At 40.9% G+C, this 25,703-nt stretch overlaps 2 protein-coding genes across 2 annotated transcripts in view; one reads left to right on the top strand and one right to left on the bottom strand.

The window, feature by feature from the left end:
• Abca1 (ATP binding cassette subfamily A member 1) overlaps nucleotides 1-25,703 on the top strand; it is a 142,410-nt gene that overhangs the window by 69,656 nt on the left and 47,051 nt on the right. Inside the window, exons 7-11 of the mRNA XM_004656977.2 lie at nucleotides 1,635-1,811; nucleotides 15,668-15,760; nucleotides 19,121-19,361; nucleotides 21,592-21,731; nucleotides 22,076-22,192. Of these exons, the coding sequence (XP_004657034.1) occupies nucleotides 1,635-1,811; nucleotides 15,668-15,760; nucleotides 19,121-19,361; nucleotides 21,592-21,731; nucleotides 22,076-22,192 (768 nt within the window). The remainder of the gene's footprint in view (nucleotides 1-1,634; nucleotides 1,812-15,667; nucleotides 15,761-19,120; nucleotides 19,362-21,591; nucleotides 21,732-22,075; nucleotides 22,193-25,703) is intronic.
• On the bottom strand, nucleotides 13,354-13,986 carry LOC105943923 (peptidyl-prolyl cis-trans isomerase FKBP3-like). The gene has a single exon (XM_012948416.2). It carries the CDS (start codon nucleotides 13,984-13,986, stop codon nucleotides 13,354-13,356), a length of 633 nt encoding a protein of 210 aa, XP_012803870.2.

Here is a 25,703-nt window from a genome sequence, read left to right as displayed (position 1 = left end):
TTCTTCTGTGGCCAAAAGGGGAACTGCCTCCACACCTGCCTATCCCTGCACACTGGCTTGTCTTTATAAGGTGCAGAAACAGAAGTGTTTATGCTGGAAATAAAGTACTTCCTTCACGTGATAGCGAATATTTAAAATTAGAAAAAAATGTGCTTACTGCTTGCCCTTAGGAAACCAGGAAAATAGTGTCTTGTGGTTACCAGTTGTGTGGTTGGGAGGTGGGCCAGAGGCAAGCAGACTTTTGAAAATAATTGCATTTAATATAATTTCAGTTGCCCCCTGCCAATTTCATATCTGTCACATGCCATTGATTAAAATAGGAGGCATCCTAAGCATGGAGGTAGACCTCACCTGGTAATGAGAGTTTCTGTGTATTCAGTGTTTTAAACACAGGCATGGTGGGTAGGCCAGCAATTTGCAACAAGGACTGGTTAAGGTCAAGAGCAAAAGAAAAGCGTAGTTAGCTGGGCGTGGTGGCACACACCTTTAATCTCAGCACTCAGGAGGCAGAGCTAGGAGAGATAGGTGAGTCTGAGGCCACCCTGAGACTACATAGTAAATTCTAGGTCAGCAAGGCTAGAACAAGACCTTACCTTGAAAAAACAAAACAAAGCTAGGGAGGGAGGAAGGGAGGGAGGGAGAGAAAGAGAGAGAAGCATGCTAGAGTGCCTGGCAGTAGGTGAAAACCTGATGGAAATGTGGTGGGTCACCTGCTCTGCATGAGCTCTACACACAGGACAGGGTGCAGTCACTTAAGCTGATGGAGGGAAGGTTAGTCATGAGTGTGGTAAGAACCTGAATCGTCCATCTGTCCGTCCATCCATCCATCCATCCATCCATCCATCCATCCATCCATCCATCCATCCAACCATCCATCCATCCATCCAATAAACAGGGTTCTATTATTATGGAGATAAGCATGTGCTTCATAAACAAGGGCCCTCTTCTTACCAAGCTTGATGTCTGCTGGACAGTGAAGATCATGTATGAAGAAGTATAGTTTATTTAGAAAGGATAGTTAAGTTGATAAAGTGTGGGCAAAGAGAGATAACCATGGCTTAGAACTAGCCCACGAATGAGAAAATAAGAAGCCTGGGTTTCCAGTATTCTATTTCTGGGCAAGTAAAACAAAACATTCCACATTCTGACATTGCTTGGTCATAGTTCAGTGCTTCAGTTAAATATCTATACCTACAGATAAACAGTATCATTTTCTCATGATTCCTGAAATTCCAGTGTAAGATATCATAAATTCCAAAATGGTTAGGAAGTTTTTCCTTTCATATAAGTGGTTCTTGGAGGTCACACTCTGGATGCCTCTTAACTGAAATCATGTGTACCAGAATCCAAGAAAAAGGCTTACATTCAGGATGTCACAGCGCAAGAGGGACAGGAGTGTAGGGATACCGTGCCTAATAACACCTACCAGTTGGAAACATGTTGGCAAATTTTGCCTTGGTTTTATGTGACGCTTAGTGGAGAGACCCCATGTGTGCGTGGGTTGGTGACAGTGGTGCCCTTTTTAAGGCCTTCAAAGTTGCATTGATATGAAGCTCCACCAAGGGCTTTCTAGGGCCCAGCTTCCCATCTTACTAATCCTGTTTTGCTTGTGTCTCTGCATGAAATGCTTCCAGGTGTTTTTGCAAGGCTACCAGTTACATTTAGCCAGTTTGTGCAATGGATCAAAATTAGGAGATGTCATTCAACTTGGTGATTTGGAAGTGTCCCACCTCTGCAGTCTACCAAGGGAGAGACTGGATGCGGCTGAGCAAGTGCTGCGTTCCAACATGGACATCCTAAAGCCCATTGTGGTGAGTGGGCTTGCTCTGCGGAGAAGCTTCAAGCACTAATGCTTTGGGAATGTGAGATTTTTTCTTTGGATAACATGACTTTGTTATTGTAGAAACACAGAGCTAGCTGGAACTTGGTGATAGCATTTAATATCTTCTCAGGTTTTTTTTTTTTTTTTTTTTTTTTAACTCTTGGTCGCCTCTAAGGAGTGAGTGGGAAAGAATGTTTTGGGTGTAGCTGAGTCCAAGCTCAAGGTCCCTTGTGCCTGTTTCAACTAGAGAAGACCTCCTTTTTCATGTTATAATTTTGAGTAAGTTCATTTGAAGGAAAAGTTGCCCAGCTTTAAGAAAAAAAAGAAAGTCTTGAACCTATTAATGGGAAGAAGGCTATCCATCTTTTGAATAAACATCAGAAGGGTGGCATGTTGGGTTGTCGCAGTAGAACTGTGATACTAGATAGGACTACATAAAGCAATTAGCTCCGTCAATGACAAAATTGCATACAAAGAAGAAAATCACTAATGGAAGAATGCAGGTGATTCTGAGGATACTGGTCATCGCAGTGTGGTCTATAGTAATTCCTGAGTAAATTTGTCTCTAGATTTTCTGTCCTGTGATGGCATTCTGAAACATCTGACATTCTTGATGTGTGATGGTGGTGGTGGTGGGGTCGCTCTAATTGGTCAGTTGATTCTGAAAAGAGATATTCCTCATTATAATAAAATGTCAGTGTGATCCTGTTGAACTTTGGGAGTCATGACTTCTTTGTAGAGAGGTGTGCATTCTTTGGGTATCGTAATAATGCATGGTTGTGGAACCTGTGCCTGGCTCATACCTGGAGTGGAGCCTTAGAAACACATCTCAGAATGTGTCCTCTGGACTGACTGCCATCAAGTTCTTGTAGGCTCTTTGGCTCTTGCAGCTGCTGACTTTCTAGATGCCCTTGTGGTGTGCACCAGTCTAGGCAGTTTGACTGGTCTAGACCTAATGCTTGAGTTGCTTCTTTTTTTTTTTTTTTTGGTTTTTCAAGGTAGGGTCTCACTCTGGCTCAGGCTGACCTGAAATTCACTCTGTAGTCTCAGGGTGGGCTTGAACTCTCAGCGATCCTCCTACCTCTGCCTCCCGAGTGCTGGGATTAAAGGCGTGCGCCACCACGCCCGGCTTTGAGTTGCTTCTTGCAAAAGTACTTTGCTCTGTTTCAGCTCTTAAAAAATACTAAGTGCTTAGATCATGTTCTATGATTCTTTTGGTTATTGCTTCTATAATACAATTGCAAGTAAGATAGATTTCTTTAAGGAGATGTTTATAGCTCTAAGTAACATCCCTAAATAGATAAACTCACTTTTGTAGACATTTGCAGACTGCTTCCTTTTTCTTTTTTTTCATTGTATGGGTATTACAAATGGCACAAATAGTTGTGTTATGAAACAAAAACATTTCTTTTGACCATTTGGGGCTGCTTTTTTTTTTTTTTTTTTTTTTTAACTATAAAACTGAAATGTTTACCCTTCAACTTTTAGAAAGGTGAGTGTTTTTGGAAGACATTGCCATTTATTATGGTGCCATTAATTCTATTTCAGTTGTTTTTTCTCTTTCAGCACCTGTTGTGTAAATCTCTCCTCATATAGTGCCTGAATTACATTCAAAGTAGAACATATCCCTTATCACCTGGAAATTAGCAGCTTTCTTGAAGGTACCTCTCTATTTGGGAGAATTAGAAATGATAGAGTTCATGAACATGCACCTTCAGCTGTCAGCCAGGTTTCATCCCATCTTGTTATGTTGTGGTTGTACCTTGTGAATTAGTCGGTTTGCGAACAGATGATGATTAAGGTGGTCATAGAGTGCTTCCTGCACATCTCTTGGGTACAGGGAGCATCTTGACTTCTGCTCCTGACCCTCTCTTTCTTCTGAGAAAATCACTCTTGGTCAGGTAAGAATATGGGGCTATTGAATTCGGCTGTAGTGAATGGTCACTGTACTGCTGTGTGAAGATGATTTGGAGGATACATTTGGGATGAAATTACTTCTATACTTTTTGGAATGTTGTTCATTGAATTGAACAGAGCCTTGGCTGGGATACTGGCATTGATATTTGATTCATAGTCAGTGGGCTTTTTTTCTCTTGCTAGTTGGTTGAAATCTCTTCATAGATGATGGTAGATGGATGGGATATATAGTAACATTCCACATGGGCTGTTAATTATGCCAAGAATTATAATCAGAGACACAGACAGATCCAGGTTCAAGCTGTTCTGTCAATATGCATTTGTATACCCAAAGTTAATCATTAGAAGAAATAATAATATTTTAAAAATATTTCTACTCATTTTATTATAGTATTTTTTTAGCTTTTTGAGGAAGGGTCTTGCTATAGCCCAGGCTGACCTGGAATTCACTCTGTAGACACAGGGTGGCCTCGAACTCACAGTGATCCTCCTACATTTGCCTCCCTAGTGCTGGAATTAAAGGTGTGCACCACCAAACCTGGCTTATTGTAGCTTTTTACCAACATCATTGAATTTGGAAAATTATGTTCACCTTTGTGAGCCTTTTCCTCCTCTTATTTTATAAGCAGATAGTATATTTATCATTATTATAACCACTGGCTTTATATACATAGATCAAGAGTTTGGCAATACTAGAGTAAATAGAAGCTTATCATTTACTTGACAAAGATAATATGTATAACTTGCTGAAAACAATTACTGGTCAGATAGATATTTCCTTCAGTAGATAAATGTTAACAGAGTCACCCTAAACAAGGCAGCCCTAGAGAATATTTCATGAAAAATTGTGTTTCTGTCTACATATTGTCACAGATCCTACTCTATAGATTCTCATCATGCCCATGTCTCAGTGTTTACCTCATATGAGAATGATACTGCGTGTCTTAACATTAGTATAGTCTTCATATTCTGTAGATTTAGAAGATGCTTTTAGCTGGGTGTGGTGGTGTACACCTTTAATCTCAGACCTTGGGAGACAGAGATAGGAGGATTACTGTGAGCTTGAAGCCACTCTGAGACTCCATAGTGAACTCCAGATCAGCCTGGACTAGAGTGAGACCATATCTCGAAAAACCAAATAAGTAAATAAATAAATAAAATAAAAAGAAGATGCTCTTATTGGATATTATGGTTTTTAAACTTTAAAATATGATGATTTAGCTAAATGTGATGTCATACTCCTGTAATCACAGCTCTGGGGAGGAAGAGGCAGGGGGTTATGAATTTGAATCCAGCCTTAGCTACACAGACCCTGTCTAAATGACCAACCAAAGAAAACACAGCAAAATACAAACAATTTCAAAAATTATTCATTCATTGGACAGTATTTCCTAAGTGATTATTATATGTCAGAATTGTTCTGGAAATGTACTCAGTTCAGACCCTCAAAAAGATGGATTTCTCCATGAGTACGGGGTGAGTTGTTATATGCAATGCTATCTCTAGGATGAATGCACTTAGATTTTCTCCTGAGTGCTCACAGTGTCTGCACTACTGAGATAACAGCCCCTCCAAGGAGCTTAGGGCCACTGGCAACAACTTCTCAGCAGGTGGATTTGGCTGCACAGGTGGGCTAGTGGGGCAGGTGAGCTTTTTGATCTTTCCTTGAGGGCTTTCCTAAAGTAACACACACTTTTCATGGGGAGAGCTTAAATGGGGGCCTCTGGCAGGTGTCCCACAGTAGCCTTCACACTGGATCTGACCATGGGGGGGGGGGAAATAAAACAGCATAGTAATGACTCAGCAGAGTTTAGTCAGAGAAACTTATTTACCTCTGTTGTCAGGGTCCTTGTTGGTTGGATTGGTTTTTCTAGTGCTGCTGTGTCAATTAGCACTTGCATAGCATCTTAAGACCACACACTATTCTTAAATGCCAGAAGGCTAGATATATTGGGGTTCACTCAGGCTTGATTGTTAGTTTCCTAAGGCTCAAATCAAGATGCTTGCAGGGGTGTGTTTCGTAGTGCAGGTTCTGAGGACGGATCTGTTTTTGAGCTCACTTAGGGTTAGTTGTGGGATGAAGATCCTGTTTTCTTTTCCTAGATGACCTTCTTTGCTTCTAAAGATATCCTTGTCCCCGTCTCATGATTTAAATGGATAATTTCTGCCAAATATCTCTGCCTCCAGCTAGAGACAGCTGTGTGCTTTTAAGGGCTCATGTGATTAGATTGCCCATGTAGATAATCCACTGCAATCTCCTTGTTTTCAGGTCCATTAATTTAATTACATCTACAAAGTCCATTTTTCCCCATTAAGTAATGGATTCGCAGATCCCAGAACTGGGGTGTGACCATTGCTGGGAACTAATGCACCTGTCATAGCTGCCTTTGCTTGAGAGTTGACTTCATTGTGTTTCTGAAATGCTAAGTGTCCTAGGCTTTTATGGATCCTGGTTTTAGCTCTCTGTTTTTTCTTACCGATGTTCTCAAAGTGAATCATATATTACAAATATTACTCATTAGCAGTTCTGGTGTACAAAGTGGTGGGAAGCTGAACTTCTCAAGCAAGGCATGAAACACTCACCAAACATGTATTGTATGTCTACTTTGCACTGGGCATAGATCTAGGCACTGAAGGTTTGCTCATGAACATGGCAGATGAGCCCATGGAGCTTTCATCCGAGTGGGTGCTGAGAACCAGCATTAAAAGGTTGAGAATAGAACTGAAGAGTGAGTTCTGTCTTCGTGTTTCATGGCTGACCCCCAACATGCTCCCTAACAGCAGTCATTTCTAACATGGCACCCGTGAGATGTAGTGGGAACAATGTGGTCTTGTAAATAACTAGATTTGAGTACCAGTCCTGGCTCACCATTGTCTCATGGGAAAATGGTGTCTGATTCTTGAGGTTGGAAATTACCAGGTGTACACTTTTATCTCCACCCAGTAAAACCTTGGTCACTGCATACATAACGATGGTTAGAATAGAGTGTCTTGACCTCTGATAATACCACCAGCCTAAAGGAATTCTTTTTCTTTGGAACAGAGTTCTGTTCAACTGCCTTGTCATTTACTTAGCAAATTCCCACCAGGGCAGAACTTGGAGCATGTGTTAGGGTTCACTGAGGTCCCAGAAAAGCAGTGATTTCGCAGATGGGATCATGTGGTCGCAGGGGCATGTGAGGAAATGGTGAGCAAGGTCATCCTTGTTTAAAGGGTCTTTGTATAACTTTCCTAACTTTTGTGGACTAACACTCAGAATAGAGATGGGCTTGTTGTTATCTTCTGCTGTGTGGCTTTTGGGGCTAGATACTTTAGCACGTCACATGCAGTCCTTCAAATGTTCGTGTGGGTTTTTGCAAGAGAGAACACTTACTTTTCTTCTCCATTTGCCTGAAGTTCAAAGATCTATAGAGAGTTTCAGATTTTGATAGGCTATGTTTGATTTTATCACTCACCTGTTTAGAAAATCCACTTTTCTCTGTGAACAATTACAGATTCTCATCATTCAGTGTTTGATGTAGGAACATGCTGTGTGGATTTACTCTTCAGTGTGTGTGTGTGTGTGTGTGTGTGTGTGTGTGTGTGTGTGTGTATTTGCTCAATTCCTATGGGAAAAGGAAAGCACAGAACTGAGGGAAAGACTGATGAATTTAGTGTTTTTCTAATATGACTGCTCAGCTCCATATGCCCAAACATGTTTGCCTTAATTATATTATTTTTGTCTTTGAAACATGTTTTAGTTTCTAAGACAAAGGTTTGCTTTTGTCCTGAATTATTCTAGCAAGTGTAGCTAGCTGTGTTTATTTGATTTGCACGTGTATGTGTATGTGTGGTGTTATATGGTATATGTATGTGTACAGATGTGTACACCCTGTGCAAATGTATACAGAGGCTAGAGGAGAACATTGGGTGTCTTTTATGTCTTCCCTTGAGATGGGGTCTCTCACTGAACTAGGAGGGGCTATTTTAGCCCAGACTGTCACACTAGTGTACCCCGGAGATACTCCAGTTTCTGATCCTCATAGGCCTGGGGTTTTAGGTGTTGGTGGCCATGCCATCTGTTTATGTGGGTGCTGAAGATCAAATGTAGTCACTAATTAGCCATCTCAGGCCCTTGTTGCTTGTCAAGCATGTTTGCTTGTTGAGCCTTTTCTCCAGCCCCTTTGAATATTTATTTATTTATTTATGAGAGAGTGAGAGACAGAAAGAAGCAGCTAGATAGAGTGGGCATGCTAGGGCCTCCAGCTACTGCAAATGAACTCCAGATGCATGTGCCACCTTGTGCATCTAGCTTTACATAGGTACTGGGGAATCAAACTCAGGTTCTTAGGTTTTGTAGGCAAGCAACTTAACTGCTGAGCCATCTATCCAGCACACCCCCGCTGCCCCTATTTAGAAATAGCACAAACATGAAATACTTCAATGCATGAAACACAATTTAAAAGTATTAAAATGCTGAATTATTTTAAAAGGTATTAATATCTTCTTTAGAAATCAGTTTTATAATTTAATTTAATGAAAATACTAAAATGTTCCTCAAAGGGAATCTTGCTGCCATGTAAGTACTGGGAAGAGATTATTGAGTGCTTCTGGGTGGCTGTGGTCTTGTACCTGGTGTGTGACTCACTTGTTTTCCATCTAATGCATGTGGATCCTAGATCCAAGTTGAGTTTTTTGCATATGGGCAAAATAATAAAGAATTGAATCTATTTTCTGGTGATATTTAAGGACAAGGTTTTATTATTATTTTTTTAGACAGAACATGTAGCCCAAGTTGGCCTCAAATTTGTGATCCTCCTGACTCAGACTTCTGAATTATAGGCATTTAAAACCATGGTCAACTTTTTTTTTTTTTTAAATATTTTTTGTTCATTATTTATTTATTTATTTGAGAGTGACAGACACAGACAGAAAGACAGATAGAGGGAGAGAGAGAGAGAATGGGCACGCCAGGGCTTCCAGCCTCTGCCAACGACCTCCAGACGCGTGCGCCCCTTTGTGCATCTGACTAACGTGGGACCTGGGGAACCGAGCCTCGAACCGGGGTCCTTAGGCTTCACAGGCAAGCGCTTAACCGCTAAGCCATCTCTCCAGCCCCCATGGTCAACTTTTAAGGGAAGTTTGACTTGTTCCAGTAATATACATTTACAGAAGGGAAATAAAATTGTGTATTATGTTGAAAACACTATTTAAATAAAAGGGCATTTACACCTCTATTTAGTAATAAGAGTCCTTGAAAAAAATGGCTGTGGATAAAGCTTTTGTATATTGAAATGGTTTTCAGTAGCATTTTAATTTCCTGAATGTTCTGCCATCTCTTTTTATGTGGCTGACTTTTAATGCACTGGTCTTACTCATTTCTTATCTTCATTTTGTATAGTCGTTTCCATAAACAAATTCATTTTTTTGGCCAAGATGTATTGAACTGGGTCAGTGCTGAGTACAGGGCGAGGGAGGCAGTACTGTGGAACCTACAGCTCTCTCTGAACTGTACTGATGGGGATGAGTGGCACGGGCTGTGAAAGGAAGAGGTGCTGTGGAGAAAGTAGATGCTTGGCTAGGAACTGTGTAGGTGCTGATGGGATCTCCTCGCCAAGGCTTGAGGGACAGCAATTTAGCCTCCTCTATATAGGGACCTAAACAATGGATGTTAGCCAGGTGAAGAGCAGGGAATAAAATGTCCCAGGAAGAGAACATGGTATATTCGTCAGTCTGGAGGGAAGACTCAGGGAGAAAGTGGCATTTGGGGGAACTGTACATAGCAGAATTTGATGAAAGGAGGAATGGTGACATGTGGCGCTGGGAGGTGGACAAAGTCCAGTAGTGGTAGATGTCCATCACTCATGTCAGAGTGCTGGGCATCATCCTTAGAACAAGGACAACCGTGGCAAGCTCCAGATATTGCTGACTTGGTGAGCTGGACACATGACAGAACATTTCTGACAATAGGAGTAGCCTTTGAAGCAGGACTCAGATCCGTCCATTTCTTTCCACTGATGTGTGTCTCCCTTCCTTTAAGCTTTTTTTTTTTTTCAAACTTTTATTGGGTGCATAGATGTGATATATAGCAACTGTGATAGACCTGGAATTGAAAAAAAATCAGCCCAATAATTAAAAACAAAATGACTTTGCTACATTACTGCCTTGAAAAATGTTTGCAGTCTTTCACAACTTAATATTAAGCCAATGAGGATAAAAGGAGCACAATGAAGTCATCTGCTTGGCTCAGCAAGGATGGGGCACAGTAACCTTTGTCATTTCGGAGCATTGTTATGCTTATGGGAAATGTTGCTGTGCTGTGATTAATACATCTTAAAGAAGAGGGTGCAGGGCTGGAGAAATGGCTTAGCGGTTAAGCGCTTGCCTGTGAAGCCTAAGGACCCCAGTTCGAGGCTCGGTTCCCCAGGTCCCACGTTAGCCAGATGCACAAAGGGGCACATGTGTCTGGAGTTCGTTTGCAGAGGCTGGAAGCCCTGGTGCACCCATTCTCTCTCTCCCTATATCTGCCTTTCTCTCTGTGTCTGTTGCTCTCAAATAAATAAATAAATAAATAAATAAATAAATAAATAAAAAAGAAGAGGGTGCAATGTTCCAGTTACACAGTAAGCATTTGTGGAGTCTCTTCCTGACATTATGGTATTTAGTTGTCATATAAATATTTTGAACAAGACATGAATTCCTATTAGATTAACATAGAAAGTATAGTCCCTAACTAAAGATTTTATTTTCCCTGTGCTACTTCTTTCTTTACTTCATGCAACAAAATCATTTGCCTCCAGGTCTAAGTGAGTTCATAGCCAAGAGGATGTTTTGGGTCGGGAAGTAATCTAGGCATTCCAAGCTACATGTTCTCAGGCACTTTGAGTAAGGGCATCCTTGGAGCACTGTGGAGCTATATTGGTAGGCATTGTCTGCCATCATCCAAAAGGCATGAGCAGGAAATCACAGTGAGTGCTTTTGCAGACCCTTGATTCCTGGTCTTCAATTTGTGATCCAGTTTCAACACATGAGTCACTCCTGGGATTAATTGTATTTAAGGAAATTGGAAGCCTTTTAGATCTGATGTGTCTTACCCTTCCTTCATTCCTACTCAACCAACTTCCCTCTTATCTTTCATTGAAATAGAAGGAAAATTAGGAAATACTTCAAACATAAAAAAGAATAACATAAATAACACCCACAGACTAACTCCTTGTCATTTAGTTACACTTGCTTCAGATTCTAATCAAGAAATGAAGCACCATAGATTCAGTGACTATCAACCATACACCCCTCTCTTGTTTCCTCTAAGACAACTCCTATCTTGGAGTTGCATGCTCAGCACTTTATCCCATGTGTACTTAAATCCTGCAGCCTCATTGTGTAAATATGTGCTGGTTTGCTCCTTCTCTTTGTCATTCATCATACATTTTTGAAATTTATCAGTGCCGATAGATGTGACATCTGGTTCGCTTTAACTGTTATGTTGTGTTCCATTTTACTACTAAAGTTTTTAAAAAGTCCATTCTTCTAGTTTTTGACTTGCTTTTCTCTGGTTGTTTATGGTAAAGTTTTTGCATTTAAAATATGGATTTGTCTTTTTTCTTTTTGGCTTGGATTTAAAAATTTTTATTTAAGAAACTCTTTACTTCCCCAAGTTCATAAATCTTTTTTTCTAATATTTTCCCCCATATATTTTAAACTTTCATTTTTATTTTAGTTCTATAGTCTACCAAGAATTCATTCATGAAGACTGTATAAGGTAGGGAAATATATGACTAGCTAGTTGGTCCAATAGTAGTTCCTGAGTAGCTTACCTTTGCCCACCAACTTGAAGCATTCATTTTGCTGATTTGTATCAGCCTCCTCTCTCCATCCTATATCCAAGCACAGAAAAATAAAATGAAGTCTTGAGCAAAAATTCCTAGACTACCCAAGCTCAATGCAGAATTTGACTGTAGCATCAATTCTTGACTGTATTTGTAACACTAACCAATATTCCTTTGAACATACACATTTGTTTATATTGACTGCAAATACAATACTATTAAGGGAGACTGAGCATGTGTTGAAAAATACTAACTGTAAAGGGGCTCTTCAGAGTGGCATTGGCTGCTTTACTTATTACTTATAGTTAGGTTCAGCTGATGAGCATTTAGAGGCCAAAGCCCTAGTCCATCAGTTAAACTAACAGGCCAAAGTAGAGACAATTCACAACAATGTCTCATTATAAGGCATCATTGACATAAATGTCTAATGCTCATGGAAGATGCAATGAAGTGTTTGTGTTTGCACCCAAGGCCAGCTACACTCAGGGTTAAACAGTCACATATAAGGCCTTGCTGTATGCCTAGGATTATTCTGAATTCTGACACACTGAAAACAAGAATAAGCTTTCCAAAAGTTAAGATATTTGAATTAAAAACATGAAGGAAAGGAAAATTATGAAAATGTAAACTTATTCAAAATAGAAAAGATACACAGCAGTTACACAATAATTTGTACCCTTTGAGGGACAGATAGCTGGTATTGGTAGACCAATGTGATATCTGGGTTTTTAGAAACATCTTTTCACTTGATGATTTTCATTCCTAACTGGCCTCACGTCCCAGAGTCTACTCAGGGCCAGGTGGGTGGATCAGCTTCTCTTTACTGCTTCCTAGTTCAAAGGAAAAAGTAGTGAGAGAGTGGTTCAGACAGGGAACCTCTAAACACTGCATTTGTGCAAAGAGCACTATGAAGGAGGTGTTCTTGTGAGCTTGAGTATTGCTGTGTGTCTGTGGAACACATAGGCATGCACAGAAATAAACTTGCCAAAGGTCGTCAGTAGTAATGAGCTTTCCTTTAGGCTTTTCAATTTCAATGTTAGCTTTGGGCAAGGTATGCAATATATACATAGACACACTCACATATATGTATGTTTGTATGTCTCTACATGCATGCATACATATCCACACAAAACCTATTAAGTGTATAAAATTATTCTTCATATTTTATCTACTTAGTAACTCTTTGTTTATAGCTGGGAAAACGCTGAGTAAATGAACAGGGTGACGGGCGGGTTATCCAAGCCTGTGGGGTTTGGGAGAACGCTCTTTCAGCCTTGCATGGAGAAGTATTTATAGGTTTATAATAAGCACACTGGCAGTGGCTCATGTGCTGTGAGATGTTACTCTAGCTGTCTGTCTATAGGAGGGAGGACATCCTAACAGGATGAAAGCTAAACACAAAACAGAGATAGGATATTTGTCTTCATAAGAACTGGAAAGCTGTATCCACGAGCCCTCTTGTTCTGGCTGTAAGGCTGGGTGGAAATGTTTATGATGGTGAGGGCTTACCATGTGCCAGGCACCATGCAAGGAAAACTCTGTGATGCATGTGCTATCACATAATGGAGGATATGGAGATGTGGGGTTCTGGAGCTACCCTAGGCTACCCTAGGCCTTCATGACCAGAAAGTGGGAAGGACAGTGAGTGACAAAAACAAAAGAATCATTTCCATTTTGACTTCCTGGAAGGGATGCATCACTTACATTTCAAGTTGTTTTTTTTTTTTTTTTGCCGGTTCATACCTTTTTATTGAGCCTTTGAGTTTACATTGTAAGGTAGAAGGAAAAACAGTTCTCTTTAATATTTTACACAGCTATAGCAAAATACATGGGATTGGCGTCAGGTTGTCCTTTCTTTCCATAAGCCCATTCTGGTTCAATCTCTAGTCGAGCCTTTTCTCCTTTACTCATAGTCAAGAGTGCTTCATCCCAGCCTCTGATAACCTTGCCTACTCCAACCTTAAAACTTAAAGGCTTGGCATTTTTCTTCTTCTTTGAGCTTGTTTGAATATTGGTATCAAAAACAGTTCCATCCTGTAGTGTTCCTGTGTACCAGCAGTGAACAACATCTCCCTTTTTGGGAAAGTTTGTTTTATCTCCTTTCTTAAGAACAGATTTTGTATATTTTGGTGGACCCTCATCCAGATTCTCCTCAGATTTCGTGTCTTTGTGTTTATCTTCACTAAGCTTCACATTTTTCACTTGCTCAGATACTTTACTTATACTTTCAGTACCCTTGAAACGCTTACTTTCAAAAAGATGGTTATAGGCTGTAACCAAATGGTCCTTATTAGCTGTTTTAGCTACATTTTTAATGTTTCCTAATAATTTATGCTCTGCAAGAAACGAATCTGAACCGTGATCCTGCAGAAACTTGATTATGTCCTTCTTGGGCAGCTGCTCCACGGTCCACGCTCGCTGCGGAACGGCCACCGCCATCTTTCCCCGCTGCAGCCGCTGCACATTTCAAGTTTTAAAACCTGATATGAAGTACATTTGGCATTCTTGCTTTGCCCTGGTTTTTATTTTTACTTTTTTTTATAATTCTTAACATCAATCATATTGAGGGGGATTATGGTATATGCAAAAGCAGTTTGCCTCCTGTAGCTTCTAATTAAGACCTTTCAAGTTGTGAGCATTTTCCTGACTGTGGGAAATTGTAGCTTCACCTTCCCCTGTGCTTATCTGTGGTTCTAAAGTGAATCCAAAGACAGAAAGTAAAACCAGAACTTCCCACTGTTTCTAGGTTACTCTCTCTGGAAGGAACAGTCATTGACATTGCCTGTTAGTTGTATCATAGAGACCTCTCTCTCTCTCTGTCTCTCTCTCTCTCTCTTGTTTTTTGTTTTTGCTTTTGGTTTTTCAACGTAGTGTCTCAATGTACCCCAGGATGACCTGGAATGTATTCTGTAGTCCCAGGCTAGCCTCAAACTCACAGTGATCCTCCTACCTCTCCCTCCCAATTGCTGGGATTAAAGGCATGTGCCACCATGCCTGGCTCTGTGTATACCTTTTATGGGATACCATAGGTCCCTGAGAGGACTGTGAGTGTGGAATTGCTAGGATTCAATTCACATGAGTAACTCCCATGAATCTAGCTAGACAGTGTCTCTCTAAGAACCATCAAGTGACTTTTTCTGAGAAATATGCATCTAGGTCTGTGTGTAAATATCATGGTAATGACGGTGATCATAATGGAATTTTCTGTTTGAAATTCTTTTTAAAGGGACGTATCCTAGGCTACTTCTTAGAGGCCGTCCCATTTACTGCCAGTTACCTTTTGTGTAGCTCCATGTTATAATTTTACAGCAAGCTCTGATAGGCTGAATGTCAGAAGAGTCCAGACTTTGAAAAGTGCCTGATATGACATTGAATGAAATTCCATAAAACACTAAGGGAAGCTGCATTTCCTTACAAGGAGATCCTTTTCTAGTTTTCCTATATTGCTAAACCAAATCCATTGTATGAGTTCAGAGCCTGTGTAGTGGTGTTTTTGTAACTTGGTTTTTCTACCTATTGTTCCCTAATTGAACTATTTTCTTATATTTACTATGAAGTTAGGAGATGTATAATGACAGCTAAATCAATAAATTAGTAAAATACAAAATTTTGTCTAAGACTAGACCTAAAAGTGTAGTGTTCTGTATTAAACTTCTAGTGTTAGAAACAGTGCTGACTAGAGCAGGATGAAAGAGGGAATCCTGTCTTCCCTTGCCTTTGACGTCTTTTAACTTTACCTTTCTTCCTTTTCTGTGAACCATCACAAACTTCTTTTCCCCATAATACTTATCTAGCAGAATCAAAGATGTAGTAGGGACTTTCTGTTACAGTGTGATTGGATACACACACACATCATGAGAGAGAGAGAGAGATTTTTATCTATTGCATAGTTACCAGCATTAAAGTTGTATTCCTACAACATTTACAGCCACTCATCAAAGAAGTAGAAATCCTTATCTGAAGAAAAATAAGCATGTAGGCATGCACTTAGAATAATTGTAGTGTCCTTTATTTTGGCTAGGAGTTGGTTTCTTATTTTTTAAATTCAAGATTGGGAATGGTTTTGATTTTATTTTCGATAGAGATTTTGGAAATAAAGAACTTTTTTTTCTCATTCCAGACAAGATTAAACTCTACATCTCCCTTCCCAACCCAGCAGCTGGCTGAAGCCACCAGGACTCTGCTGGATAGCCTGGGGAGTCTGGCCCAAGAGGTAAGTGTCTTTCTATCCACAACATGCAGACTAGTCATTGTTGCTTTCTCTGCCTCCCTCCCTTCCTCCTTCCCTCTCTGTACATCATTTGTGTGTGCATGCAGGTAATATATGTGGTGTGGCATGTAGTTTTATGTGCACCTGTGGTGTATTCAGATGTGTGTGAGCTCAGAGAAGAGTGTCAGGTATCCCCTTTTCGATGATTTGCACATTTCCTTGAAATGGTCTCTCATTTAACTTGGAGCATCCATTTCAGTTAGGCCAGCTGACTGATAACCCCCAACAATTCTCAAGTCTCTGCTCCCCACAGGACTAAGGTTACAGGTGTGCATGGCCATACCCAACTGTTTTCATGGTTGCTGGGGATCTAAATTAGGATGGATCAGGCCCTTGTGCTTACACAAAAAACACTCTTAACTGGTGGGCCATCTCCCCAGCTCACTATTGCTTCCTTTAGTTCTGAGTTTTAATTTGAATATCACATGATATGTACTATCAATTTTAGAAGCACAAGTAATCTAAAAATGATCTGTTTTTGATCTCAGAAAAGAAGAAACTAAGATTCACTGTTGTCTCAAAGTTAGTGGTATATATGTATTCTAGACCTTTCCTACAAATTCTTTCTGCCCCTATGTAATCACCCATTGATAAAGAGGAGAATTCTGTCTCTCACCCCCAGCTCCTGCTGCATTCATGGAGTTTGTCTGAATAGCAACTTCTTCATGATGCTGTTTCAGTAGCAAGGATATTCAGTCCTTCTATAAAACATGTCTTTGCTAGCTGATAGAAATGATGTGGTTCCCCTAACCCTGCTCCTTACCTTGTAAAATCTAGCCTTTGAGGCTTAGTTTTGCAAAGATGATTATTAATAAATGTTGAGTTGAGTTGGCCTCTTCAGTCTGCCTGTTGACAAATGTGTCGATGGTTTTTGCCCTGGCATCAGAGGACCTATAGGTGTTTGCAAAAGCAGTTAACCTTTCTTCTGACTCCTGCCTAGTGTCTGTTCTACCTTTCTGACTTCCAGCCTCATTTCAGGTCAGACAGGAACAGGAGGAGCCTTCATGCACCAGGAGCTGAGCTGTGCAATGGTTATATACAATAAAGGCTTTAGTAGATAGAGCACTCAAAAATAATTCATGGGGAAATTTTCTTAAGCTTGGTTCAGTCTTATATTTTAGCCATTTCTCCACCTCATTTAAAATCACTTTTAAATAACAAAACAAATTTTGCTTTTGGGCAATATATGTATTACATTGGAAAATACTAAACATTTAGAAAATTCAGAAAACTTCAGGATTTAACTCTCTCTCTCTCTCTCTCTCTCTCTCTCTCTCTCTCTATATATATATATATATATATATATATACACATATACACATATATATATACATATATGTGTGTGTATGTATGTATGTGTATATATATACATACATACATACATATATATATATATATATATATATATATATATATTTATATGCAGTTTTGCTTTGTTCTCTTCTGTGTTTAAATTCTGTTCTTGTGTCTTTGAGAGAAGAGGCTTGGCTCTCCAGTCCCCTGGCAGGAACCTCGTCTACTCTGTTATTTGTCACTCTGGTTACAGAGGCTAATGACCTTTGGCTAGGTGGAAAGCTGGGCCAAGTGTGGTTCTTCCAGAAGACAGAAAGAGAAACTGCTATTCAACTCCATATCTAGTTCTCCAGAGCACCATTAACTGACACTGACATGCCAGGCATTGCTCTGGAAGGCTCCCTTAGCCACACTACCCCTTGTTCATTTCTGGAGAAAGCAAAGGTAGCCACAGGAGAGACTGCCTTTGAACTCAAGCTTTGCCCAGCTGTTTTCTCTTATATCACCAGCTCTGTTTTCTTTCTCAGGTGAAAAAAAATAATTAAAGCATGTGATGTTCCCATTTGATGTGATAGAAATGATCCAACTGGAATGTATACATTTTTCTTGGCAGCTGCTTTTTTAACCTGCTTGCTTCTGGTCCAGGACAAGCAAGGCCCAATTGCTTTTCTCAGTAGAATATCTTCAAGTCACTTCAGTCACACACAGTTACTCATTGCTATTTCTGAGAGACAAGTAGAAGATGATGATAAATAAATACATTTGTTTGGCCAGTGCTTGGAAAGTTGATTTGCTCAAAGCCCAGCTGATGAAAGGAAATGACAAGTGTGCCAACATTTCTGAGGCGCTGCTTTGGTGGTCTTTGGCAGCTTCATTCTATTACACAGGACACAGAGGAGTGTCCCTTATTGTGCCTGTTTTACAAATGGCACTCAGAAAAGTTAGGCAACTTGTTCACCACCGTGCGTGCAGTGAGTTAATTGGCAAAAGTGGAACTTGAGCCCTGGGCTCTTGAACTCTGAAGCTCATGTTCTTGTTTGCTTCTTCCAAGGGGCTACAATAGAAAGGAGAACCTGGAAAAACTGCATTAGCAGACCAGGCAGTGAGATGCAAATGAGGACATTAGGGGTGGGATGATGACCCAAGCTGACAGGAAAGTGACATCTGGGTGAGAGGAAGGTATTCCAAACAGGGTTGAGAAAGCAGAGCATGGAGGCAGCATGCCAGGCCCTCACACACCACTGACCAGTGCCTGGCAGTGTAGAAGTTGGGAGTCGGCAGTCAGTATGGTGACTTCCCTGTCCTCCCGTGGCACACATGGCATGGGAAACAGAAATAAGCATATCAGTGTGTAATGTGACACCAGGGATACATTCAATGAAGAAAAATAAGGCAGTTAAGGGAGATGGAGAGTGATGAGATGCCATGAGTTGGATCTGAAGAAGATGATCATATGACCATAGAGAAGGAAGGGTCCTCCAAGCAAGAACAACAGCAGGTGCAAAGCACTGGTGCTAGGGAGTGGGTTCTGAAGATGGATCAAGGGCCGAGACTTGGAGAAGCTCCTGCTGGACCATCCGTAGTCAGGCATAGGTATCAGAGAAGGTGTTCTGTATTCTAGTCAGTAGATTTTCCCAATGAAATAAAGGCCTTCCCCAGGAACTTCCAGGTTGGGAATCACCATCTTCAAAAGGCATAGGATTTCTTTGGGCATCTGGTAAACATGCTCATTTGAATTCTTCAGGTCTGCAGAGGGGTCTCGGGAGCTGCATTTCAAACAGTTGTTCAGATAAAACAGATGCTGCAGGTCACAGGACCACAGACAGGGAAGAATGGCTCTGACAGGCCACAACAGGGTTTCAAGATGATGTCAGACACAGTACGTTCCGGGACAAGGTTTTTAAGAGGTTAGGAAAATAACATGTTTGTTTCTCTTCTGTGTCCCTAACTCCTGCTCTGTCCTTTGTTCCGTTTCCCTTCCCTCTTGTTTTCTTCCCCTTCTGACAACAGCTGTTTAGCACGAGGAGCTGGAGCGACATGAGGCAAGAGGTGATGTTTCTGAATAATGTGAATAGCTCCAGCTCCTCAACCCAGATCTACCAGGCCGTGTCCCGCATCGTCTGTGGCCACCCAGAGGGTGGGGGCCTGAAGATCAAATCTCTCAACTGGTATGAGGACAATAACTACAAAGCCCTTTTTGGAGGCAATGGCACTGAGGAAGATTCTGACACCTTCTATGACAATTCTACAAGTGAGTGTCTCTGTATACTGAAGCCTTATCCCCACCTGTCTTGTTTTGGCTCGTCCTATGTCACCTGCCCCTTCATTCTTCCTCTTAGTCTCTGTAATAGCCCTGGAAATTAGCTTGTCTGCTCATGAGACATTGCTCCTGGGGTTAGAATTTTATTAGTAAATTTCCCCAAGTTCTTTGAATGTGTGGCCTGCTATATCTGAGCTACACAATAGTGTTATCAAATTTAATGAATCATGGAAAGTCAAGTCTTCCCAAATTTTGTGGGAGATGTATGAAGGTGGCTTTCAGAGTAATCGAGAATGAAATATTGGCCAAAAGACAAATTCTGTGTGATTTAACTCATATGTGGAATCTAAAATTAAATAAACTCCTTATTGCCAAGTAGAAAAGAGAGTGCCAGGCACAGAGTGGGTGGTAGAGGAATGTGAAATGCTGGTCAAAGGGTACTCAATTTCAGTTATGCAAGATAAGTAAGTGTATAGGGGAGATAAAGTATATAACGTAGTGACTATTTAATAAAAGCACTGTGTACTTACACTTGGCTAAAAGTGTTGATTTTAAATAATCTCACCATATAGATACACAGGTAACTATGTGAGCTGATGGAAATATTAATTAGCTTGATGGGGGTTATGTCAATACTTCACACTGTATATAGTTATCAAAACAACAGGTTGTATACATTAAATGTTTTATTATATATGTCAGTTATACCCAAATAAACTTAAAATATTAACAACAACGAGATGCTGGTCTTTAAAAATTATTGGTAATATTACTCTTGAGGTAAGCTTTCTAAAAACATCTGAAATAAATAACACTGATAATAGTAATAATTACAATGGTAAAAACCTAACACTTTGGCAGAATTTTCTAGGTGTAGAGAGTTCTAATTAAGTTATCTAATTTAACCTTCACAATAGCACAGTACCTCTCCAAGGAAGGCTCTCCAAACCCACATAATCAAGGCTCAGAGGTTAAGAGATGTGGTTAAAACCATATTCTAGCTATTCCCTGAGAACTGGGATCCCATTCTCAGACATTTCATCTGCTATTTTTTACGTTCTGAGCTGCAAGGCCATGTTAAAGAACCTTGTTACCCCATGTCCACTTGCCACACTTGAGTAGTTTTGTGGGGATGTGTATCTTGTGCCTGGTGGCAGCAGGGCTCCTGTTGTAGACAATAACACCCTTTTCCTTGAAATCAGCATGCAGCTGAGCCCTTCTCTATTTCCAACCACAGGCATGTCATTCAGACACGGAGTGAGACAGCTTTTTGTGTGTGTAACTATAACACCAGACCCTTGAATTCTCTGGAGTAGAGCACTTTGGACTTCAAGTTGCTCTACATGTCTGAGGAGGATTATTATATGCAACTTTATGAAATACTATTTCCTCCCCTTCCTTAGCCTGCAGGTTAGTCCAAGGGAGCCTTTATTTTCACAACAGATGTCCTTGAAAGCAAGCTGTCTTCATAAAAATCATCCTGGAGCTGGGGGGTAGCTCAGTGGAAGAGTGCTTGCTTCACATGTGAGCTCATGGGGTTAATCCTAGCATACCCCCAGTCTATTATCTTTGGAGCTGGCAGAGGTCATTTGATGTGCATAACAAAATGAAAGTAACAAAATTCCTGAAAACTCCACAATAATTAAACAAATCTGGAATCATCAAACCCATTTGTCTGCTATGACCTTGAATATTTCAGTTTTATATTTTTATTAGATAAAAGTATGCTGGTGAAAAGGTTTATTAATTAAAGGGAAGTATTTGGTGTTTTCATAAGAATTTAGGTCTAAATTGAGCCCTCTGCTTCCTTATAAAGAGTCCTATTTGTTTTCAGTGACAATAGACTTCTGAGGGCTGACTTGAGAGCATGAATCTAGAGTTATGGGAGTGTGTGCATAGTAAAAGCATTTTTCTAGATAGCTCAGTTGTGAGCCTTAAAAGATTCTGATTATTATAAGCATCAAGAGTTTTAGGGGCTTTATAGGAAATATCTCAGCCAGTCCTCTCCTTATCTCTGCCAAGTAGATGTTAATGAACTTTATTTTTACAGGGGAGGAAACCAAGGCTTTGTCAAATGTAGCTATTTGGCACATGTCTGTTAAGTGGTTAGGTGGTATTTTCAACCATCTAGCATTCTCTGGCTGGCTCCAAAGCCACTGAAGTTGATGCCAGTATCTGTCCATGTATATAAATGAGTGCCTGACTTCCATCACCTTTGTAGCTCCTTATTGCAATGACTTGATGAAGAACTTGGAGTCTAGCCCTCTTTCCCGCATTATTTGGAAAGCACTGAAGCCTCTGCTTGTTGGAAAGATTCTATATACACCTGACACCCCAGCTACGAGGCAAGTCATGGCTGAGGTAAGCTTCCTGGGCCCAAGACTTTCTCCCCAGAATCCTCCCACAGTTAGGGGAAGGAAGTAAAGGCAGCTTCAGATGGAATGGGCTAAATATACACATAGCCCTAGTGGGCCTCACATGTGATCTCGGGACTAGCTTCTCAGACCTTTTGGGCCTCATATGCCATCTCAGGGACCAATTCCCCAGTCCTGGGTGCTTAAATCATAGTTCCAAACAGGCATTTCCTAGGGAATTGTAGGACTGTCAAGCTGCTACAATGGATGGCTTTTCAGGCAGTACTGGAGCACTTACTGTCTCTGCCTCTTCTTTTTGTCTGTGATCCCTGGCTCTCCACCTGACTCCAGGTGAACAAGACTTTCCAGGAGCTGGCTGTATTCCATGATCTGGAAGGCATGTGGGAAGAGCTCAGCCCCAAGATCTGGACTTTCATGGAGAACAGCCAAGAAATGGACCTTGTTCGGGTGAGTAAACTAGTCTCTCTGTTCGCTTGGTCCATAGATTTCTTCTCACCTTCCCAGAAGTGTCTGAAATGATAGTTCCTTAAACTTAACAAAATAAGAGGTAATAAGACTAAATCAAGCTGCAGAACCACCACCTCTCCAACGTGAAAGCTGTAGGGCAACAACACTGTATGTACTTCGGCATCTATCTCAGGGCAGTTTTGCACCGAAATTAGCAAAGGCCCACAGTTGGTAGAGGTTGGTAACTGCACAACCCCAGTGATTCATTTCTGGCACCAGTCCCTGAGCTAGCTGCAACATCATCTTTAGCCTTCTCATGTCTTAGTAGTTCTTGGAAATGGGTATGAGAGCTGAAGTGTTATCTGCATACAGGTCAGAGATGTTGGCTCTGCAGGCATTGCACAAATGCTATTGTGCCTGTGTGAAAGGGCATTATACTTGATACTTCTGAGCCACTGGAAAGGGATGAGTGCTTTAGAGACAATCAGGTTCATAAGCAGAATGCTCTGAGAAGAGCAGAAAGTCTCCTTTGCATGAGCATGAGTCCTGTTTAAGCACATCCCTGCTGTAGGCTGAGTCTGAATCATGAGATGATTTCTTCTTGCCATGGGGAGTGAGGCCACTTTCTTTCATCTCTGCTGCCTTTGAGAAGCAGGGGAAGAGTTTTGCTGTTTCTTGCCTTGAACCTTGTTGATCTGGGGCATGCTGGGCTTTAGAGGCTGTACCCATCAGGAGGGAATTCTTCCAAAGGTTAGAACTTCTCCTGGTCCCCTGCGGGACAGGTTATTGAGGTGGAAGTCCCCAGAGACTGAGAAGCCAGAATCCCCTGTGACGTACCAGTTCTTTTATACCTGCAGAATTCTTAAATTACAGCCTTTGAGAAAAAAGTATGAATAATGGTTTTCATGCAACAGTACTGAGCTATGATGTTAGGTCACATGGTTTGTCTGTCTTTTCACTATAAGTGATTCATATGATCTAGCCACAGACAACTTGTAGACCTCAGGGTGTGATCTCGGGCCTCTCTTTCCTGGTCTTCTCCTGGGAGTCCATGTTTCTACTACTCAGACGTCTCTGCATCTCAGAGGAAAAAGAGCCCTAGTGAAGGGGCTCAATGAGCTTTAATTTGGGATTCACTAACTGTTTCTTCTTTTCTTCTCTGAGACAGGGTCTCACAGTGTAGCTCAAACTGGCCTGCGCCTCACTGGGTTGCCCAGGTTGGCCTTGAACTCATGGCAGTGTTCATGCTTCAGCTTCTGAGCACTGGTATTACAGGCATGAACCACTGTGTCTGGTTTCCTCTGCTATTAAATTGAGTCTACCATGGAGGCTGCAACTATTTATAACCTTCTGTTTCTTAAGAAATTCTTTTTTTTTTTTCTGCCAGTATTTTTTTTAAATTTAATTTATTAGTTTTCTTTTCAGTAAATACAGGAAGTTTGGAAGAAATTCTTATAAACACATCAGTGGTATTAGGAATCTAGCTGCGAGAGCCTTATGAGTACGATAGGAAGTCAAGGAGCAGAGATGAGCAGGAAAGACATGGACTGCTTTCGAGAGGCTGAGTGTGAAGCTTGGGGAGAAACATGAGAGGGTCTTAAGTAGATACATTCCTCACATGTGACACAGATAGAAAAGGGAAGAGGAATGGACGCAAGAGGAATCAGAGCAGAGGCTGTGTGAGCAAGTGGCAAGGCCATAATGCAGGAGGAGAGAGGCCTACGGACAATTTTTTGGAGGAACAGCAAAAGGGAGGAGGGCACCAGGCTGAATCTGGATTTCTACCTGGATAAGTAGAAGGGACGTCCAACGGGCTGGTGGCTGTTAGGGTTTGCAGTACAAATAGTACTTGGGCTGGGGATATGGAGTAGGGAGTACGTGTGGGCAAAAGTCAGAAGAGCCTTGTTTTGACTGCTTTCTTCTCTGACTTCAGGAGTGTCCCTTAAACCAACCAGTGTGGGTTTCTCAGCCCTCAGAACCTGTTGTCTGGAACATGAGGCTATGCCTGAGACTTCTGCCTTCTTTCTCTGCTACCTCTGGCTCCATCTGCTCCCACTGTGTCACTGTGTAGATTGGGAATACTTCTTTGTTGAGTCGTGGATGTTCTAACACTGATTTGCTCTCTGTCAGAAGTGGGCTCAACCCTTCATTTCCATCCCCTGCTTTCTGACTGCTTACCACTCCTACTGTGGTCTCAGGTCTCTTACTCCTCTACAACTTCCAACAACTGCTGCATGGCCAGCGACCTCACTGGACATTGCCCTCTAGTCTTGCCACAGTGGGCAATGCCACCATTCCTTCACCTCCTCTTAGTTGTTTATTTAAAGTATCCAAATAAAATAGTTTCATATGTGGCACATTTATACAATGGAGTTCTACTCAGCGGTAAAGAAAAATGAAGTTATGAAATTTGCAGAAAAATGGATGGATCTGGAAAGGATAATACTAAGTGAGGTAACCCAGGCCCAGAAAGCCAAGCACCACATGTTCTCCCTCATATGTGGATCCTAGCTACAGATGATTGGGCTTCTGCGTGAGAAGGAAAATACTTAGTAGCAGAGGCCAGTAAGTTAAAAAGGAGACATACAGGGAAGAGAAAGGAAGGGAGGAGGGTACTTAATAGGTTGGTATTGTATATATGTAAGTACAATGATTGAGATGGGGAGGTAATATGATGGAGAATGGAATTTCAAAGGGGAAGGTGCGGGGGGGGGGAGGGTAATACCATGGGATGTTTTTTATAATCATGGAAAATGTTAATAAAATTTGTGAAAAGATAAAAAATAAAATGAAATAAAATTTTTTAAAAAGCAAAAAAAAAAAAAAAAAAAAAAAAAAAGCTTCAGAATGGCTAATCTGTGCCTTTGGGAACCTTTGTGAGGTACAATTTTGCATCTGTTACCAAAAAGCAAACCCACACTACAAACCTTACTGATGACAGTGTACTTTCTTATTCCCGCATAGAAAGCAATTTGGGAAAACTTCAATAACCATAAAAACATGTGCTCTCCCATGTACCTCCATCCCACATGCCCCTAGGGATGCCTCCTGCAGAAATAATTTTAAATAAGTCTCCATGGGAGAGAAAATGTCATTACTATAATAATTGTCATTTTGAGAAATTAGAGTTGGACTAAATGCTCAGTAGTACAGGAATAGTTAATGAAATTATAGTATAATACTCTGTAAAGTCATTATGTTCCCATTAAAATAATAAATATGAAGCCACAAAGGGGTAAAGAGCTTAAAAAGTTAGTGAAAATAGAACGATTAAAGAAGTTGGTTTCATACCCTTGTAGATTCAGGTCAGTCAAGCCAGGCTTCCTTGTTCTCTTGGAAGCTGGGATGAAAGTTGCAGGTGTGTCTTTTGTGAGTTTCTAGCTGCCCTGTGCTCCCTGCCGCACACCTGTGCAGGTTCTGCCCTAGTCCCTCTGGATCGACCGGTTGAGCACCAGGCTGAATTGTCCTGGTCCTTTATGTTGAACAAGTAATGGAAAACAGGCCTCCTATT

This window comes from Jaculus jaculus, chromosome 1 (genome assembly GCF_020740685.1).
Source record: "Jaculus jaculus isolate mJacJac1 chromosome 1, mJacJac1.mat.Y.cur, whole genome shotgun sequence".
NCBI classification, from domain to species: Eukaryota; Metazoa; Chordata; class Mammalia; order Rodentia; family Dipodidae; genus Jaculus; species Jaculus jaculus.
Note: the sequence above shows the minus strand (reverse complement) of the source record. Positions and strands in the feature narration are given on the sequence as shown.

Bases quoted from the DNA above. Each gene is read 5' to 3' on its own strand.
- LOC105943923 (XM_012948416.2), bottom strand. From the start codon at position 13,986: ATGGCGGTGGCCGTTCCGCAGCGAGCGTGGACCGTGGAGCAGCTGCCC.